Genomic DNA, 20,513 nt, shown 5'->3' with positions numbered 1-20,513 from the left:
CCTAGCTCACTTAAACTACAGGAGAAGCTGAAAAACACTTTCTATCTTTTGCTTTAAAGAATAAAGCAGAAAGGAATAAAATGCAAGATGAAATACTGCAAAGTAGAATCTAAGTTTGTGCACAGTCTTCACTAAACAGAAAACTCTTTCCAAAATAATTTAAGATCTCTTAATGGGAGTTCACACGTTTTAAGTAAGCATTCATTAAGTTCACAATACCCCTATGAGATTAATAAAAAAATCCATTTTACATGCATTTAAATTGAAAATTGTGAACTGAAAAGAAAAAGCTTAAGCAACTTCAGGAGGAACAAGTGATAACAGCAGATGTGGCTACATGAAGAAACAATTCGTCCTCCCATCCTTTCCAGTCAGCTAACAACAGTGTTCAGAAATCCTTAATGCCTGCTAAGTCATGCACATGTAGTTTGGAAGAAAACAAGGGCAGTAGTGATTCTTGTATACAGAGTACTCACTTCCTTCATAGCCATCAGCTCTCCAGTGTCAACACTGATACAAGTATAGACCTTCCCATACTGGCCTTCACCTGCAGAATTAAAATATGAAACATTAATTACACTACATTCAACACGCAACACGTACATCAACTGCAATGAGAAAACACCACTGAAAACTGAGCTTGCCAAGATTATTTGCCTGTATTTTAATTTAAAATTTCAAGTAGCATTTACCCTGTAACACCTGATACTACATTCATAGTCCTGAATTCAAGCTGATTAAAAGTAAAAACGTTATATTAACAGGCTGACCTGAAAGGAAACATCTCAGGAATATGAGGATTTTCCCCACAAATCCCAAACCAGATAGGAAACAATGATCATATGGGGAAAACAACAACAATATTGGTGAATTAAACAAATCCCGAAGTTTGTGCTCATTTCCATTCATATTTCTGGTTCTCTCAAAAACAGACCTCAAACATTTTATAGGGTTAAACACATGCAGGAATCGCAGGTTCATACCTAAGCAACTGTCTATTTCAAATCCTTCTCCTGCTCTGTTTCTTGTTATTTTACCAGTGAAAACTTCACTGAAGTTCTATCCTTGCTGCATTAGTATTTTGTATTTTAACATTCTGATTTCAGTAAAGCTGATACTGCTTATGTGGAGACCCAAGACTTCAAGACAGTCTTGGATTTCCTTCAGAAATACTAAGCTTGGTATTTCAGGCTGATAAAGGAAGGTATAATGAACGTACCAATTTTGTTTCCCCTCTGCCACTTGAAAGTCACTTTCCTCAAACCTACATGCATGACATTATCATAAGATTTCGGTGTGTCACAAACTTGGCCAATGATGTTCTTCCTCCTCATCTCTCTGTATCTCCTTTCTTCAAACAACTGAACAGACTTTTGAACAGCTTCAATCGGTGCTTGCTTGGAAGCAGTGTCTAAAAAGAGTGATGAACAGTTTCCTTGATTGAGAAATACTCGCTGTGTTTGTATTTTGTTACCTTTTGATATCACATGAAGTGACCCAAGTTAGAAGACAACTATTTTGTGAGTCTAATTTAAGATGTAGGAAAAGAATAAAACATCTTAGCCATCACATATGAAACTATCACTTATGAATCACATATGAAACTAAAGTAAAATGAGAATACTGGTACTTTCCTAATCATCTCTTACTTGATTAAAGGAAATTAAATGTATGAAATGCAACACCACTTGTTTGCATTTGGCCTGTAACTAACCACCAAGAGATAGTGGAAATTTGTTAGGGTCATTAAGAGCACCAAGGAAAGAAGGAGAGGTAAGGTTTTGCTCTACATAGATGTGAGAGGTTTCTAGGAGAACTCATAGCATCTGTTATTTCAAATGTTTAGGCGTATAAGATAACTCTAGCTTTCAAGTCTTATTGTGAAACAGAATCCTGTCAGTGAGTGAGGCTGGAAGAAATCTCAGGGTAGTATTAATTTATCCCCTCCTTGTAAGCACAAAAACAAAACAAAACAAAAAAAAATCACACACCTGCCACTGTTGACAGACAGTAGTCTAACCTGTTTCTAACAGCCTCCAAAAGATGGAGATAGTGATACTCCCAAATTATATATGCTACTGCCCACCTATAATTCATACCACTTCATTCACACTAAGTCTGCCTTGCTTTAAACCAAAGTCTTTGTCTTATTCACAGTGGACAGCAAAACCAGTTCCCATTGCAGTCTTTTAGACATTTTCAAGTTTTCCCTCATTCTTCTTTTCCAGTTTAAACAAACTCAGTTCCTTCAGTGTTTATGTTCTGAACAAAAAATGTCACCTGAATTTCAGAAAAAAATGTTGCTGTTCTTCCTGCGTTCTGTCTGAGCCACATAATGAGACCAGTTTTTACATGACAGAAAACTTTTCTAATGTCTCATGAGGTTCCACCCTGCCAGAATATATGCAGGCAAGCTACATGTATATATCTGTACAGTATAGGAGTCTCAGAAGTAATCAAGTTATTTAAGTTTCCTAAAAATAAGCAGAACAGAGAGGAAGGAGCCCCATAATAGGCTTGAATTTGGGAAACAGTATAGGATCACATGCTGTTAGACACCTAAAATAAGAAAATCCCATGCTGGGGAGAGATCTTAGGAAGTGAGGAAGTGCTTCCTACTTCATGCAATTCATAATTGGGCACTGAATAGGGCCAGCAAACTTCCGCAATTCCTATAGTAATAGATGTACTAATTTTACAAAACACTAGCTCATTTTACAGAACTGCTAGCGTATCTTTCAGAAATTGAAAAGATGTAACTTTTATGAAGTTTAATTACTTCTACCTCAGAGAGTACACCTTGTGATTTTGTTAGCAGTATCTTCTATCTGCAATCAGGATTTTATTTTTTGCCCTTCCTGTGCACAAAGCTGTGAAAACCTCTTCACAATCAGCATTAAGATTCGACCTCTTATTACAGCACTAGTTTAATAGACATGACATTACAGTGGCTCCTGAACACCTACCTTTGGTCTGGTTGATTAAAGTTCTGAGCTCCCAACTCCGCCGGGACGAGCCAATTGAGTCTCCTTTTGGATATGATGGTTCTAGAGAAATAATACTGTGAGCATAAAAGTGGCTTTATCTCATATTAAGGATTATACCACTATATTCAGCAGAAGCCGATTCTTATATATCAGGACTAATAAACCCTACAAGTACAGAGGCAACCTTATAGCAATGTATGCTCTTGAATTAAAAAATTTCATCATTTGTTTTCTAAAGATAAGTAAGCTACTCTGAAACAGCATTTAATTTAAACAAGAACAGAGTTCTCCTTCCACAGTTGAGGGAAGCACTTCAAGTCAGGGCACTCAGAAACAAGTATGTAAGAAATCTCTAGGAAAACAACCTTCTCGGGTTGCTTAGAAAGACCTGTATTCATTCCAAACGTAGCCAGTTTCCCATTCATACAGGTACATAAAAAATGGAATAAGCATAAGGCAGACAGTATTTTCAAGATCTACTTAAAAAAAAATAAAAATCCCCCACACCTCTTCGTATAAATTTTTAAGGCATTTCTTTATTCAAAATCCACTTCATTTTGCAGGATGACCAAAATATGAATTCGACTTTGCTTGGGATTTTCTACTTCATTTTAATTTGCACAAAACACATTATCTTAAAAATCAATGTTTGAAGGTATTTATTGTCATAAATACCACATATACAGGGGCTGGGGAAAGCTGAAGGAGGAATCCTGACTGGACATCAAGGCACACACCCTGTCCCTTCTTCCAGGATGCAAGTAATAGCAAGTATTTGTAAGATGAATACTGCAGTGGTAGTTAGAGAACTAGATCGAAAACTCTTTGCTGTCCTGATGGGTCCAGTTCATACCTCATTAACAGCATTTAGAAATACTATCAAATGGCATAGATAATTTCATTTTTAACATTGTATCTTAGTAAGACACCAAGAAATTCCTTCAGGTACAATTCAGAAACAATACAAAAGGCAAGAGAATAGTGGATATGTCTGAAAAACACAAGAACTTACTCTGACAATATAAGCCTAGAAGTTAAAAATCTAAGATTTGTGAATGGGAAAAGGTGAAAAAAATTTTTGGAAAGGCTATGAACTGGGAACAGAGAGAAATATGTTAACGACATAAATCATCTGCACATCCAGGTCACTATCTATCCCTGTGACAATCACCTTCTCGCTCTTCAGTGGGACTGGAGTGACGACTAAGCGATCTGAACTGCAACTCAGCTGCTATTGAAGCCAGTCGATCATTTTCAGGGACACTGGAACCCCTGTTGAAAAGAGCCATTGTACTAATTAACTTAGCATTGAGCTAAATAACTACTAGTGACAATTTAACTGCCATTTTAAAGAGAAAGAACCTCTGAAGCCTAGGACATGAACCATTAAAGTAGCATGAAAAAAAAATTATACTGAGAAGTAATCTCAAAACCCTTTCTCTGCTATTTTTTCCCTGCAAATGAAGACTTTTAATATAATTTTAGTTATGCCCTGGTATGAAAAAGCCCTAAGCTTCAAAAGCATAAACTACTTGAAACTCTTACTTGCCCATATCAACAGGATCCACTATAATGAGTACTAAGACAGTTGCTGCAGGATGCAGCTGGTGCCAGCTATGGATGTACAATCAGAAGTGATTTAACTGGGTGATAACATGAGCCACATTATAAGATGAAGGGTGGTAACTGAATTCATATGATCATAGTGTGCTGCAAATACAGCCACAGTCCATAGTTCGTAATTCAAAAGTTGCTTCCAAATTGTATCCAATTATTACCTAATAGTAGTAGGAAAAAAACACCCACAGGAAAAAAACAAAACAGAAAAAAACCAAACACAAAGAAAAAGGACACAATCTTCACAATCCCAAGACATCCTATTCCCAGGTGAATGTACTCAATACGATGTTTACTTTGTACTCCCTACTACTGCCAGCTACATCTTTTAAGTATGAGGAACTGAAACTGAACCACTGGAAATCCTCAGTACTCTTCAAGAAGTTGAGGTTTTAATCAGCAAGAAGGCTGAGGTTATTCCCAGCATACGACATCCACATACAGCACAACAATTCTAGATGCACAAAGAGCTTAAAAGCAGGCAAAGTTAAACCAGCTTTAAAATGTTGTAGGAGCTGAACACAGGACCTTAAGTATCATAGCTTTGAATGCAGGTGTCTAAAATCCATTTCAGGCCCAACTTAGCCACCCAGATCTTTTACTCTGTGTGTCCAGAAAGATTGTGTGCATGTTATTAGGCAAGGAAATAGCGTAAAAGAGAAGGAGACTTGCTAAATTTACGTTCCAGTCCTGGATAAATTTGAAATTCTGAGTAATAACCCCAGCTAGCTCAGAAATTAAACATTTATAAAGGTCATTAGTACAAACATAGTGTAAATGTACAACCATAAGAAAGCTCAGTGTAAACGACCAGGTATTGCTGCTTTGGATTTTACTTTCTAGTTATATTAAACTGATATTTTTATTATTTTTTATGAAAAACTTCAATAGAACTATGGTGGCATTTGTGCACCACGCACTGCCTAGTACAATTGATTTATGAAGATCCTACAATCAAGTTCCTACATTCAATTTTTAGTAGGTATTTAATGCCTACAGTCATGTCATAAATGTCTAAAGAGTTTCTGGAAAGCATACAAATTTTCTGTTTCTGCGCTATTCCAGCAGCTGGACCCCACACTTCTTGCATACATAACCACAAAACACTTTCCAACAGACCAACGTTTCCAACAGACAACAGGATCCAACAGACTCCACTTCTCTTCTGGAGCACAAATAAGTGAAATCCATAATTAAGACTGCAATGTGTTAAAGTTTGCACCTTTCTTTTAGCTATATTAAAACCAGAAATTTGCTATAAATACATTATGTTATAATATTTTGCCTTCCTCAATAAGCAAAACCCCAACAGCCTCCAAAACTGTCTCTGCTTTAATAATTTTTCCTAGGTAATACAGGGGGTTAAGCAATGCTACTGAAAAATCCAGGCACTACATGAAAAAAAAAATATATATATCAAGGGATGTTTTATTAACAACCATTACAAAAGTAAAAACTGAGACCTCTAAGAAAAATACAAGTCTCTGAAAAACAGGCCTAAGCAATTTGACTAAAATGCTGCATTCACATCAACTTTCATGTTACAATGCATGAAAGTATTACGCATTTGATTGCAACTAAGAAGTAGAATTCTCATTTTTCTTCCTAATGACTATCATCTTGAACTAGAAGAAACTGTAAAAATGCCAACCTTCACCCTTTGATTGATATTGTGTAGGACACACATGCAGAATACACCACTGTATTCAGGTGTGTCAAATTATAAACCTGACAGTTGCGCTGAGCGGTATATAAATCACAACAAAGCCTAGAAGTATTAAAAGCTAGCCTCCTATCTCCCTCTTGAAAAACTGACTAACTTCAACAATACGCCTTGGCTCAAAGTGCTGTACATAGTCTAGAAAAAAAAAATCCCACTTCGTATGTTGTGTAAAGACTAATTATTAAATAAACAAGTTCTGTGTTTCCAAAATCATAAATAGTAAGTAACCATCACCCTGCCAGCTTATAAAGCTGCCAGAACCTCTCAGTGAAAATTCTCTAGAATGTTACTTACTTTAAAAGGGCTTTTCAAGAGCATAATGCTGCAGACTACCACCTACCCAGTCTTTTTCAACCGAGGACTTAAAACAGAAGCATGAAGGATATATAATAAATATACGTAGTTTGAATGACAAAAATTCAGACATATTTGATGTATTGTCAACCAAAAGAAGGTCCCAGACTCACAAGCTGTACATCTAGATGCTACTGTAGGATGCAAGTCACATCTTGTCATAAAAATAAGCTGAAAAGAGTTGCAGGAAAGATTTTTATATAAGAAGTGGCCATTTACTTCCCTCTTAACACCTTAATGCATGCTTCATAATGAAATCGTATCTAAGTTCACTTTGGTCACCATCCGTCTGCTGTTCCTTCACTACCTGTTCTTTCTTTTCTCTATGGCTGTGTGACACAGTCAGACCACGTGTCCCCACGCATACTAACCTCTTGTACAAGACAGCTCTGCAGTAGAAATAAGAATCCAAAAAGCCATTTATAAACCCTAAGGTAATATCATTGTGCGAACAGCAGGATTTTCACAGTCAGGGGTGTGGGCGGCATCAGAAGTAAAGAAAAAGTAAGTTTAAAAACTCGGCAGAAATGTCAATGGTCTGACTGTGGTATGGGAGGAAGGAACACCAACCACCTGAAACGTAACAGCCAAATCAGAGGCCAAAAAGCAAGATAGATACTAACATAGGTTTGCCAAAAAATTCACTCGTGACCCCTGCAAACAAATGATACAGGAGTGGTTCTTGTTACATATCCTGATACAGGAATGGCTTCTTTCATGTTAAGTTTATTCTGCACAACCCTAAGAAGCCAAAGGGGTAGCAAGAAATAAAAAAACCCTCCTGAAATTTTGTGTGTTTAATTCTGGGTTTGCCACTATATTGTATTTCAAAATATTTATGGCAGACAATAACAATACCAAAACTGTTAGCCAACAACAACAACAAAAAAACTACAAACTGTTGGGCTTATTTACATGTTACCATGTTACAGTCATCTTAGTGCAAAGTGTTAGTTATCAATACTAATTATTTAGTAAAGTTATACCGGCGAACTGACTGGCGTATGTTAATTTCATGGACACTTTTACTGAGCAAATTTGTAACCTATGTCAGAACCGCATGCTTTAACTACCACATTTTTCAGGCATTCTAAATCTGAAAGCGGTTTTATTTCTAAGACATAAGATTTTGCTCAAGTCAGACATGAATGAAGGAGCCAGTGGAAGACATGATGGGACGGAAAAGCACGGTGCAAGTGATCTACTAGGACGCAAGTATGCAGAAACAGTTATATGGGTGATGTAAATAGAATGAGGCTGCTACGTCATGGAGCGGAGCTACCTGGTATCATTTGCACTGCTGACAGGTTTGGGTTGAGCTGAGTCGCTACCGATGGGAGCGGGGCGACTGACAGCAACGCTGCAATGGTTCCGTGCATCACAAGGGACACTCCGCGTGCTGTGGCAAGAAGAAAAACTTCAGGAAACAGTTTAAAAAAAAACTATGTTTGGAGTTGAAAGTTTATTTTAAAAATAAACTTTTGAGGTGTGCATAATGAGGCCTGATTTTAAAAGTTTTTGAAGTACATAAATACTTTTATGTGGAATAAGACTGGGTCTCAAAAGCTTCGGAACTATCAATACGTACGATAATAATAATAATAATCTTCAAAACCAAAGTCTCCAGATCTTTAGGGTGGTACTAGTTTCTGCCAACAGCTAAGCAACTTTCAAAACAAAAAGTCAAATGTAGAGTCTGACACTGTGCTGATCTCTTGAAAAATAAGGTCCTCTGTTTGTGTAAAAATATTCACCGCAAAGTTTATTTTGAAATTTTTTAAAACTACTTTTGCATTAACTCTCATGTCTGCTCTTTCAAAGGGAAGCAAAACCATGCATTGTTTTAAGCTTCTTCACAGCAGGTTGGTAATGATGCAGAAATGCCACCATATTCCAGATTTTTTAAGTCTTATCTGTGCTAAACTACAGAAAGCACTGTCACAGGCATGTACACAGTCATTCAAAGTGGGAAGGAAATAAAAATCTTGTTAATGAGCAGTTTTCAACAAATTTAAGCTTGTTACATTGAAACATTTCTTTCAGGAAAGACAAAGAGGATAGAAATGACTTCAAAGTGAAAAAGCATGCAACAATAAAAACTGTAAAATAAAGGGGGGTCAGGTGGGGAGGAAAGGGGAAGAAACTATATTGTCCTTAGCACAATCGACAAAATCTGGATCACTAACATGCTAATTTTTACTACCTGCTTTGCCCTCAACGGGAAGAAAAGGTGTTCCACTTACTGACAAGTCAGCATAGCCAAGAAAGGATAAACCATTTTAGAAGGCTGTACTAATGCTAAATACCTGAAGCCTTCAGGTGTCGGTATGATAAGATGAGGGTTTGGTGGATCACTATGGCACCGAGGTACTTTTACAGGACGGGGACTGTTTCGATGAATAGCTGCAAACATAAACAAAGGTGGCACATTTACTCCGATGTCAGAAAAACTCTGTTAGGGCCATTTCAAGACACAAAATTAAAACAAAGTCCTATTTTACAGAGTAAAGTGTGAGCTGGCATAGATTTTCTTCTCCTTTAAGAAAAATCCAAATTATCCCAATTTTAAATAAATCAGTTGGACGTATTAATATTACTCATAATATTGTATCATGTAACTCCTCTATAAAATAATGAAAATTCTGCATAGAATTAAAAACTAGCAATTAGAAGATGTGTACTTACTTCACTAAAACTACACCTTCACTATTTCAACTTCACAGATTAAAGATTTGTCTTCTTATTGAAAAATAAACATTAACAAACCAAATAATAATTACAAAGCAAAAAGCGTTATTATGTTCCTTTTGCATCACAATTAGTTTTCTCAAACTAGAACAGAAAGCAAAATGAGCTCGGAAAAAAAAACACCACATATGACAGTTTTACCCATACTAATGCCGACCATGAGTCTGCCCCAAGGAAGCGGTAAAAAGGGACAGGATGAAACCTAAATGAGCCATCATTGTCCTCATGCCTAGCTCACTCATTGCCCGTAAGAGTAGTCTGCAGTGTCGTCCCCTTCCCTCAACTCCTTCTTAATTAGCCAGAAAAATATTGTGGCAGTCACATTGCAAGATAGCTGATTGCCCATCAAAACACGAGTCAGTACTTTCTGCCAGGCTAGGTTAATCACAGTGAGCTGAGGTTCTGCTTTGTTTGCACTACCAGGACAATTAAAAGATGCCAGGGCCAGGTGTTGTTTGTCCTGTTATAATTCACAAGGACACTAACAGAAGACCCAGAAGGCAGAACCTAACCCACCTGGGTGGACACAGGCTGTTTCACAAAGCAAAAAGACAAGATAAAACACCAGGAGGCCCCCAGCTACGTGCCTAAAAACTGGGTCCTCAGCTTTGGGAAAAGGGGTGAAGATCACAGCCCCTCAACATGGTATGCAAACGGAACTAGGAATTATTTTTCTCCTGGTGATGAGACTGAAAAGAGTATCTGCAATATCTGCAGCCAGGATACAGTTTACGTTTAGTTATGTTTATTTCACATGTATTAAAATTTCAGCCTGCTGTTCAAGTCTGCACCATCCACCTGTGTCACCCCCTCCCCGTGCCTCTCAGCCAAAAGCTGTCAAGCAATTTAGTTTGTGTGATCTCCTGCGTCTGCAATAGCATTTGTGTTTCGGTACTTTGGGACTGTCATGCTAGTGATCTACCTAAAATGGGTCTTCCTCTGAAGAAGCGTATCAAAGTGAATGTGCAGGTTTTACATTACAGTACAGAACTTGCCTAAAATTTATTTTAGACTATGCTTCTTTCCAAAGGATTGGACTGACTTTCATTATGAAAGGTTTCTCAGCTATAAGAGTTTCTCATCAAAATTATATCAAAACTGAAACTTCCTGAAATATTGAAAAACCTCCCCTTGCCTGACTCAGATTACCTTCCCTTCATGTCTTCTGCCATCACCCCTGTCCAGGAAGTGGATGGACATCAAGAGAAAGAAAAGAAGATGACGTGATATTCTGTAAATTAAACTAGTCAGTGGACTTGGGAGAAGGAAGAGAGAAACAGTGCTCAGAGATACATAAAAGGGCAACACAGCTGAGAAAACATCCTCTTCTTAAGATAAACAATAACATATGTTGATTTCACTCTAATGCCAAAGATATTTTTCACACTATGACAAATTTTGTGATATTGGAGAACTATTTACCACAGCTCTATTGTCAAGCCCTCAGGTGTAACTCCTCTGTACCTCCAACACTTATATAAAGTCTGTTAGAAGCATAAATACCTGCAGCACCACCATGAAATTTCTGGAGAGGGAGCTGTCACTGCCTCCTTAAAGCTATAATCACTTCTTTACCCAACCTTTCAAAATATCACAATCCTTTTCCAGAAGATTTGCAATACTTCACATGGATTCAAGGACAAAAATCTGAGGAAAGCATCCGTAAAGCTTTTAAATTTCTTGAGTAAAACCGCCACACATTTACACTTTGTCAGGCAATAATGGTTTCACATCAACAATCATTAGAAGTTGAAAACAGTTTTATTGGTATTTCTAGCATTTTAAAATTACTATCAAAATTCTCTAACTATAGCAGCAAAGCTCCAAAGCAAATGCCAGTAACTTCTGCCTTACCAAGGTACAAACCTGTAACAGGACTGTGAGGTTTTCCAATAACATGGCCGATGCACTCATTCATCAGAGCTTGTAAACTCTGGAAAAGACAAACAGAAGAAGTTTTGATGCTTTATGTTACAAGACAGTTGATAGTCATGTGGTAAAGCTCACAGTAATAGAATTATACTGGTTAAGTATGTAATCTGTCAAGTAAGCACCCCCACATTCTATCAATTATATTAAACTTCTGGTTTCACATTAGGGTTTTGACTTGGTAGTGTTTTTTTTTTTCTTTTAAGGTAGAAGTCTTAGTCTTGCTTGCTGTAAAAAGCTGCTACAACATCTACTGCCCTTCCTCTCCCCACCTCAAGAAGAAACACCCAAAGAAAATGGGTAAGAGTATGACAGCCTGAATCACAAGACTAAAGCCTGTAAAACAACAAATACAAAGCACTGCATATTAAAAGAAATCTACTTTCCTTATTTACCCATGAAGTTAGCAAAACTTTCACAAAAGGGTGTTCAACAGTTAAGCCACTGAGCTGGGGCTCAGGCAATCTGAGCCTAATTAGTGGGTGTACTATTCACTGTGTATGTAATTTAAATCTTCCTTCTGGTTCAATTTACTTGTCGGACCACCAGGGATAAAATTTGTCTTCACAATAAAGAATTCAAATTATGTTGCCAGGTACAGTTGTTATGAAGGCCACTTCTATATACCAGTCATTCAGCCTAGTCAAAATTTCTTACAGAAATTCAGAAATTTAGTGAAGACCAGGAACTTGAAGCTAGATTAACTAAAAAAAAAAAACACAAACAAAAAAAACCATAAAACTATTTAGGAAAAAAAAAGTGTTTAGTCTGTGATTGGCATATCTTAGCAACCCAGACTGAGCCAGAATCTTCGCTTTAGATCTACAGATCTAGACTGTCCTTCTATGACATCAGGTATTATTTAGATATCAGATTAGGATTGACATATGCATTTCTAGGTGAAATGCTGTGACCTGTGTATGCAGGAGCTAGATTAATCAAAAGGGTTTCAAGTGATGCTCTCCAAAACTGAAATCCAGTTTAAGAAAGCAAAAGTTCTGAAATGCAGTTAAGGTTTTGGTTTCCCCTCTTTCTCTCACATTTGTTCCAAGTCTGACTTCACTCCATCTTAAATAACACTGGCTCTGAATTCTCTTTTCTACACATGTGAAACCTCTGTCATAAAAACAGTCTTTTGGAAGAAGTGCTGTGAAAGATAGTTATCAGTCACTAGAAACAAACTCATGCATGATTGCTTCTTAACTCTCCTTCAAGGTCATAACAAGATTATCAATTCAATTTTTGGACAAAATTACAATTTATTATGTCAACAGCCACATTAAATTTTCTAATCTTCTTTCCTCCTTAGAAGCTTCCCTCTAAATACTGAAGGGATCTCTAGCAAGACAGTATCATTAAAATTTACATACGTTACTCTTCAAAACACCAGGTGTTTTAGAAACTGAGCCAAAGCAAATAAATAGATTTGAGGGGCTACTTGCTAAAGCTAAAGTATTAGTGCATTTCAAATAAAAGCTTAACTCTGTCCTTTAGGCAGACAACCCTTTCCCAACACCACACACATGGAACTTGCTTATGTAACTTACTTGAGAACTCTTGATAAAAATATATATGAAAAAAGACTAAACCATATAGTTTCTGTATTATGCAAGATTAATGTGGTTGCCATTTCATAACACATTCTTGAAATGAATAAAAATCAGAGGTGCTGACACTCACATTCTGCTATTTTGTGGCAACTGTGCTTTCACTTCTCTGTAGTACTGTACCAAGATCAGAGAAATAAATTCTCAGAATTTTATTTCCACAGGAAAACGGGGAAGGCAGAGCACACAAAAAAGCCAGTTTTAGTCTACTATTTTTTACATAGTAAAAGCAAAAGAAAAATGCTTTAAAGTCTGTTTCACGTTGGCACAATTTGAAGAAATACCTTTAATCAACTGTGATATTGTATTCATACCCATAAATGAACTCTGCGAGCTAACTAAGCCTCAGTAGCTTATACTCAGAAATCTATTATGACAACTATAATTTGTAATTCTACAGAAAAGGTGCTGTCAAATTACCCAAGAGACAAAGAGAGACAGCCTCCCAAGGCAGTACCAGCAACTTGTCAGCAATCTAAAAATATCAATGCCAACGGTCACAAGCGTACTCTATTTAGAATCTTACAAGCTGAAGAGATATCAACATCAGTTACACAGAACAGCAATTGTTTCAGAACGGCATCTGTATTCAGACATAGCTGTATAAAAAATATCCCTGATAACATCTACTGATAACTTCACATGTATTTAGAAATCAACAGCCAACAGAATAACTTATTCCATACCAAGAAGTCATCTTCTGGGAGAGCTGAAATAAATGCCGGCTCAATGGCTTGAAGAAAATCAAAGCCTTGAGTTGCCCACCTATCTCAAAGAAAAAGACAAGACAGAAAATGAATTGCTTTTTGGCTAAAGCCATCGTAAGAGTTTCAACAACATCCAAGAACAATAAATGGCAGTTACTTATTCTTCCTCTGGAAAATATGATAAAATCATTGTAAAAAAATTTATTAATATATAAGAGGTCATATATTTAGCTTGTATTAATATTTGCCCAGTTACATTCACATAAAGTCTGATTTTAGCAAGGACACGGTCAAATAAAGTGAGCAGGCCATGCTTTATATCTCAACTCATATGTGCTTATCTTCAGGAACAGTAACATCAATTCACTCATAAAATTTTGGCAACAAGCCAATCCACTATGTTCCCTGCCTAAATTCTGCCTTCTGAAACAAGATCGAAAAAGTACTAATGATTTCATGACTATCTGATCAGCAGCAACTGGGAATCACTGGTTTCAGGGCCTAGATTAGTGAAGTAAAACAAATAAGTAACAGCTAGAGAGAGTTGTCTCTTCAGCCACTTGCTTTTCCCCACTGCCTCCTTTTAGACCTACTAGAATTAGCAGCTTCAACCTACAAAATGCAAGTAGAATCACAGGATATCCTGAGTTGGAAGGAACCTGTGAGGATTATTAGAGTTCAACTCCTGACTGCACATAGGGCAGCCTGAAAGCTAAACTGTGTATCTAAGAGCATTGTCCAAATGCTTCTTAAACACCAACAGGCCTGGGGCCATGACCACTTCCCTGGGCAACTTGTTCCAGTGCTTGACCACCCTCTCAGTGAAGAGCTTTTTCCTAATACCGAGTCTGACCTTCCCCTAACACAGCATTAAGCCATTCCCTCACATCCTATCACCAGACACCAGAGAGGAGATCAGCATCCCTCTCCACTCCCCCTCTTGAGGAAGTTGTAGACAGCAATGAGGTCAGCCCTCAGGCTCCTCTAAGCTGAACATATGAGGAGTGGCTGAGAATACTAGATAAGTCCTGCCTTCTAGCCCTTTCACCATCTTCACTGCCCTCCTTTAGACACATTGTAGTATTTTTACATCCTTATACTCTGGAGCCCAAAAGTGCATGCAGTACTTGAGGTGAGGCTGCACCCATGCTAAGTATGGTGAGACAATTGCTTCTTTGAACTGGTATACTGTGCCTAATGCACCCCAGGATATGGTTGGACCTTTTCACCACCAGGGCACACTGTTGACTCACACAGAGCTTACCATCAACCAGAACCCCAAGATCCCTTTCTCCAGGGCTATGCTCCAACCTCTTGGACTCGATTTATACATACATCCAGGATTACACTACCCAGGTGTAAAATCTGGCATTTGTCCTTGTTAAATTTCATAAGGTTGATGATTGCCCAGCACTTGTAATCTATCAAGATCTCTCTGTAAGGCCTCTTTACCCTCAAGGGAATCAACAGCTCCTCCTAATCTATTATCGTTGGCAAACTTAGTATGTACTCAACTCCTGTGTCCAGATCATTGGTAAAAATATTGAAGAGAACTGGCCCTAAAATTGAGCCCTGGGAAACACCCTAGTAACTGGCTGACAGCCAGATATTACCCCATTTACTCCAACCCTTTGAGCCCAACTCTTCGGCCAATTGTTCACCCATCATATTATGCACATCTAGCCATATGCTGGACAGTTTGTCCAGGCAGATATTGTGAGAGATAGCATCAAAACCCTTGCTAAAATAATAATAATTTTAAAAAAACCCAACCAACAACAAAAGAAAAAAAAATTTAAACAAACAAAAACCACCAAAAAACCCGCAACAAAACCACAACCATATCCACTGCCTTCTCTTCATCCACTAGGTGGGTAACCTTGTCATAAAAGGATATTTAGTTAGTAAGGCATGGCTTGCCCTCCATGAACCCATGCTGACTTTGACCGATTACTACATTGTCTCTGAATTGTTTTTTTCCCCGACAACTCCCAGAATAATCTCCATAATTTTACCAGGAACTGAAGTAAGACTGACAGGCCTGTAATTACCAGAGTCTTCTTCCTTGCCCTTCTTGAAAATTGGAACAACGTTTTCAAGCTTCCAGTCAAGGGGAACCTCTCCAGATTCCCAAGACCGTTGATAAATAACTGAGAGAGGTCTCACAATAACATCAGCCAACTTCTTCAGTACCTTGGAATAAATTCCATCAGGCCCCATAGACTTGTGTGCACTTGCAGCAGCAAATCTTGTACCAGTTGAAAGTCAACTGGGAGCTTATTACTCCCCTAGTCATGGTCCTCCAATCCAGGGCTCCAGGGGTCTCAGGGCCCATCATTTGTGTTAAAGACAGAGGCAAAGGAGGCATTAAATCTTCCCTATTTGTGAGGTGACCAATCTCATCAAGTTATGGACCAATATCCTGCTTTTGCTGTTAACACACTTAAAAAGGCTTTTTAAGACTTAAGTTGTTTTGGGTTTTTTTTGTTTGTTTCCTTTTGTTTTTAAGATTAGCACGCCAAATTAACTAGCCTATCCACACATGGTTCAGCCTACCCACTCTTTCCTCTCCTTCCAGCAAGCAGAATAAACCACCACCAGGACAGACTAATCAGCCCTATACCTTAAGGAAAGAAAACTGTCACTGATGTGTAATCTGCTAGCTCAGACCAATATAAGGCACCTACTTTAATGCGAAAGAATTCTAAGTTTCTGATATACGAGCTGCAAAATGCTGCAAAACCACCTAAATAAATCAAGTAATGGTATCATTCTGCTTAGGTCAGTTTCCCAGTTCCTCTGTTTACATCCTCAAAGTGATGTAACTTTGTAACTTCTTTCATTAGTGCCCAGCAGGACAGTTTCATAGCACCAACAGTAAGCACAATTTGAGAGACCACTGGACACCACATTACTGTCAACAGACAAAAAAATACTTTGGGCTACAACAAAAAACATCTACAAATGCATCCATTACTGCAATCATAAAACTGAAGAATTTTCACTGGAGTGGAAACACTTCTTCCTCATCTGTGGGGCATACTTCAGATGCTTTCAGAAAGGACTAATGGAAGGACTTCTACAGGGGCTAAAGTTTCCATACATACATCGTTTCTGCGACTGGCACAAAACAATACTCCTTTCTATGTAGAATGCCCAGAGAATGACTGTTGAGAATTCCGCAATCTTTATTGACTCCTGATCACATAGCAATTTTGTTCCAACTTAACAACCCTTATCTAAAGCCTTTCAATTGTCTGGGTCCAACGATCTCCACTTTTTCTTCCCATTTCCTGTCAGCTAACATGAGGCAAAATGTTCCACAAAATCTTCTCCTAAGCAGTTGTTCATTTGACCATATGCATTTACTATTCAAATTACTTTCAAAAGCCATGAGCCAGAAGCATCAATAGTTCAGAAGAACTATTACTGAACAATAAAGCATTATCCACAGTGTAAAAAGTCCTGCATGGTATTTAAACACAAACTACTGTGGCAGTAAGAAGTTGTCTGTTACCTGGGTCGCGTGCCTCGGCCACTCTCACATTTTGTTAGCACATAATTCATCCATTTTCTGGCAAAGCTTATATACTTGTCTCCAATTTTCTGTCTGAATTCTCCAGACATCAGACGAACAACTTCTTTATGGTACTGCAAGAAACTAAAGATTACTTTTCACATATTAATAATAAGAAAAAAAATATCATTTGCAATATCCACTGAACTATTTACAGGCTAACAAAACTCTACAGTATGGTAACAGTCGCACCCTATTCTTAGGCTAAATGATTTTATGTAAGCAGTTGCATATTTAGAGAAAAAAATAATGGAAAAGTATGACAGAAAATGTGTTGTAGTGAGAGGCAGAACTTGAATCATATTGCATCTGTGTGTGTATACGGGCATGTGCTGACGTTTAACAGCGTACACATCATTTAAGAAACATCCTATGTAAATAAATGCTCAGTTCTGTAATCAGACATTGAACTGCAAAGCAGTGTTTATTTTTAGTTATATTGCAGGTAAGATTAGAGGAAAAAGGAGTTACATATGTACATTTCAAAAATTAAACAGAGATACCAGCTGTTTTTTAGAAGACTATCCTTAGAAGTACGTTAGTGTATGACACAATCTAAAAAATTTTACAAAGCTCACAGGAATCAAATAGTGAAACAGTATACTAAAAGCATCTGCACTCTAAGGAAGGCACTCAAAAGCCATATTCACTGCATCAAAGAACTACCATAAACTTTGAAAGAATGGCTCATATTATAGTAATATGCCAAGTAGGCTGAAAAACTGTGAGAAGCCAAGTTACACAATGAAATTCAATATCAAAGGGTGTTTCTGATTTCATCTAAAATGCTGCCAAGTAGCAAAGCCTACAAGACTACACCTGAATTCATCAAGTTCTTAAAGCTTTTTAGAATTCCATGCATTGGTAACTGGAGTCTGAATTTAATAACCTGTTCTTTTTCAATCATTTTCACATAGGATTTCTGCAGCAACACGTATTTTTTTGTGATGTTCTGCTGGAACTCTTCACATTTCCAGAGTTACAGCTACCTTATTTGCACCAATGTAAAAACAGACATTTGAATGGGTTTTTACCAAAACTACTGTCGTGGTTCAGCCTCAGTCGGCAACTAAACACCACGCAGCTGCTCGCTCACTCCCCCCACCCCTGGTGGGATGGGGGAGAGAATTGGAAGAGCAAAAGAACTTGTGGGTTGAGATAAGCACAGTTTAATAATTACAATTAAAATAATAATTATAATAATGATTATGATAATAATAACAACAATGATAATATAATAAAATGGAAAAGAAAAAAAACCAGAAACACAAGCGATACAACCGCTCACCACCCGCCGACTGACGCTGCCCGTCCCCGAGCCGCGATTGCTGCCTCCCTCCCCCGGCCAGCCCCTCCCAGGTAACATACTGGGCATGACGTTACATGATATGGAATATCCCTTCGGCCAGTTTCAACCCGCTCTCTCAGCTGTGCCACCTCCCCTCCCGGCTTCTTGTGTACCCGGCACAGCACGGGAAGCTGGAAAAGTCCTTGACTAGTACAAGCACTACCCAGCAACAACTAAAACATCTGTGTGTTATCTCAACATTGTTTTCATACTAAGTCCAAAGCACAGCACTGTGCCAGCCGCAGTGAAAAAAAATTAACCCTATCCCAGCTAAAACCATGACAACTACAAAACAAATGTGTTGTTACATTGTTGCTTCCTTACCTCAAACCCAAAATTATAACCCTGAATCATGGCTTCCCGGTAGTATTGCTGCAAAGTGGCAGATTCAGATTCATCGACTTCAGCATCAAACTCAGATGTGAACATGTGATCAACTCTATCAATGGCACTGCTTATCTTATTGCATAGCTGTAACGCATCACTCTGAGTAACAACAACAGAAAGGGATGGGGGGGGCATCAAATTATTATTTATATTCTACAGTCGACAAGACTAAGGCAAACATGAATCTAACAATTACATTATTTTAAATGGAAATGTACTTTAACGCCATCACCATTCATTCTGTCTTGGGAGAAACACTTTCCAGCAGTTGCACTAAGCACGTCTTATAATTAACTGAAGTATTTTAATTAAGTTTGTTTGCTTGAGTGAGATTAACTTTAAAAACCAAGACAGTGAGGGGGTTGGGGACAAAACAAAAACCCAAACAAAAAACACCCAACCAAAAATCAGACAGACAGGAATAGAAAAAGTGAGTTTTATGATCTATGACGTGACCAAGCCTTTCGTTGTATTTTCACCCTGGTATGCAGACACACCATCTATTAAACTCAGAGGGAAATACAGGAACCTGATACTGCAACTTCAACCTAACAAATCTCTGCTTTTCTGGGTCCTCCAAAAAAACCAACCAAACAAAAACCCACCAAAGAAAACCCTCATCCAACAAAAAACCCACCACACACAAAAAAAAAAACAACCAACAACCAAGAAAACAACAATAAAACCAAGCACAAAAAAAACAGAGAGACACCAACCCACTTTTACATCACAAAGCAACCATCTTCTCCAAATATGGGAAAAAAGTTTTCTTGCAGATCATGGATTTTGACAGAATTTATTTTTATGAAATCAAACACCTTTCAATTCAATAGTGCTTTCATATGAAGATGTACTTATTCTGTTGCCATTAAGTCCGCTGTGCAATGGAAATATTATTTCCCATTTACCCAGTGCAAAAGTGATTAGACCAATATCACTTAAAAATACACTCACAAATCCTTTGCAAAAACAGAATGAAAACTGTACTGAAAGTAAAGTCCATAAAGGTTCCATAAATACATTTGTGGAATATGTCACTAGCATTGCAATCAAGTCTACTTACATGTTTTAGTTATCAGTGAGCAAAACACCATCAATTTTGACCGAGATAATCTCAAAAACTGCTTACCTTCAGCTGTTGTAGAGCTTTGGCGATGACTGGTTGGCTGGATGTCTGTTCCTGGTGCAGAGATATGAGCCCTTCAATAGACTGCTGGAAAGCTTTTCTCTGACTCACAAGGTGGGCAGATTGAATGACTACAAGGAGGAGGTTATCAACCTAGGAATGCAAGATACCACTAGTTCTTATAAACAAAATCCTCTCTATAAAAACACATCCCGTATCAGCAAACTCTAACTGGTTATTTTTTTTAATTCTACAGTATGAAAGACCTCTCTTGTCACTGTTAAATAAAATCTTTAATTCACACAGAAAAGCTTGATGCTGGCAACTGAACTTGATAAATTCTCATCTTATGAGCAGAGCTCTATTAGGGCAAACACCACAGCTAATTTTCAAGGGGAGTATA

At 37.7% G+C, this 20,513-nt stretch overlaps 1 protein-coding gene across 10 annotated transcripts in view; it reads right to left on the bottom strand.

Moving 5' to 3' along the window:
- The window catches only part of MAP3K4 (mitogen-activated protein kinase kinase kinase 4), a 74,686-nt gene that overhangs the window by 11,842 nt on the left and 42,331 nt on the right, over window positions 1–20,513 (bottom strand). For 4 of the 10 annotated variants that reach the window (XR_012659696.1, XM_075088043.1, XM_075088049.1 and 1 more), the window contains 11 exons: window positions 20,114–20,263; window positions 18,922–19,083; window positions 17,190–17,323; window positions 13,652–13,730; window positions 11,284–11,362; window positions 8,988–9,084; window positions 7,964–8,080; window positions 4,159–4,259; window positions 2,967–3,047; window positions 1,220–1,411; window positions 477–547 (listed from right to left, as the gene is read on the bottom strand). Coding sequence is in view for 6 of the 10 variants with exons in the window: in XM_075088043.1 (XP_074944144.1) it covers window positions 477–547; window positions 1,220–1,411; window positions 2,967–3,047; window positions 4,159–4,259; window positions 7,964–8,080; window positions 8,988–9,084; window positions 11,284–11,362; window positions 13,652–13,730; window positions 17,190–17,323; window positions 18,922–19,083; window positions 20,114–20,263 (1,263 nt within the window). In the remaining 4 variants the exon portion in view is untranslated. The remainder of the gene's footprint in view (window positions 1–476; window positions 548–1,219; window positions 1,412–2,966; window positions 3,048–4,158; window positions 4,260–7,963; window positions 8,081–8,987; window positions 9,085–11,283; window positions 11,363–13,651; window positions 13,731–17,189; window positions 17,324–18,921; window positions 19,084–20,113; window positions 20,264–20,513) is intronic. The other 6 variants (XR_012659697.1, XM_075088045.1, XR_012659698.1 and 3 more) reach the window with 3 other exon arrangements.

This window comes from Phalacrocorax aristotelis, chromosome 3 (assembly GCF_949628215.1).
Source record: "Phalacrocorax aristotelis chromosome 3, bGulAri2.1, whole genome shotgun sequence".
NCBI classification, from domain to species: Eukaryota; Metazoa; Chordata; class Aves; order Suliformes; family Phalacrocoracidae; genus Phalacrocorax; species Phalacrocorax aristotelis.
This window is presented reverse-complemented; position numbering and strand designations above follow the sequence as displayed.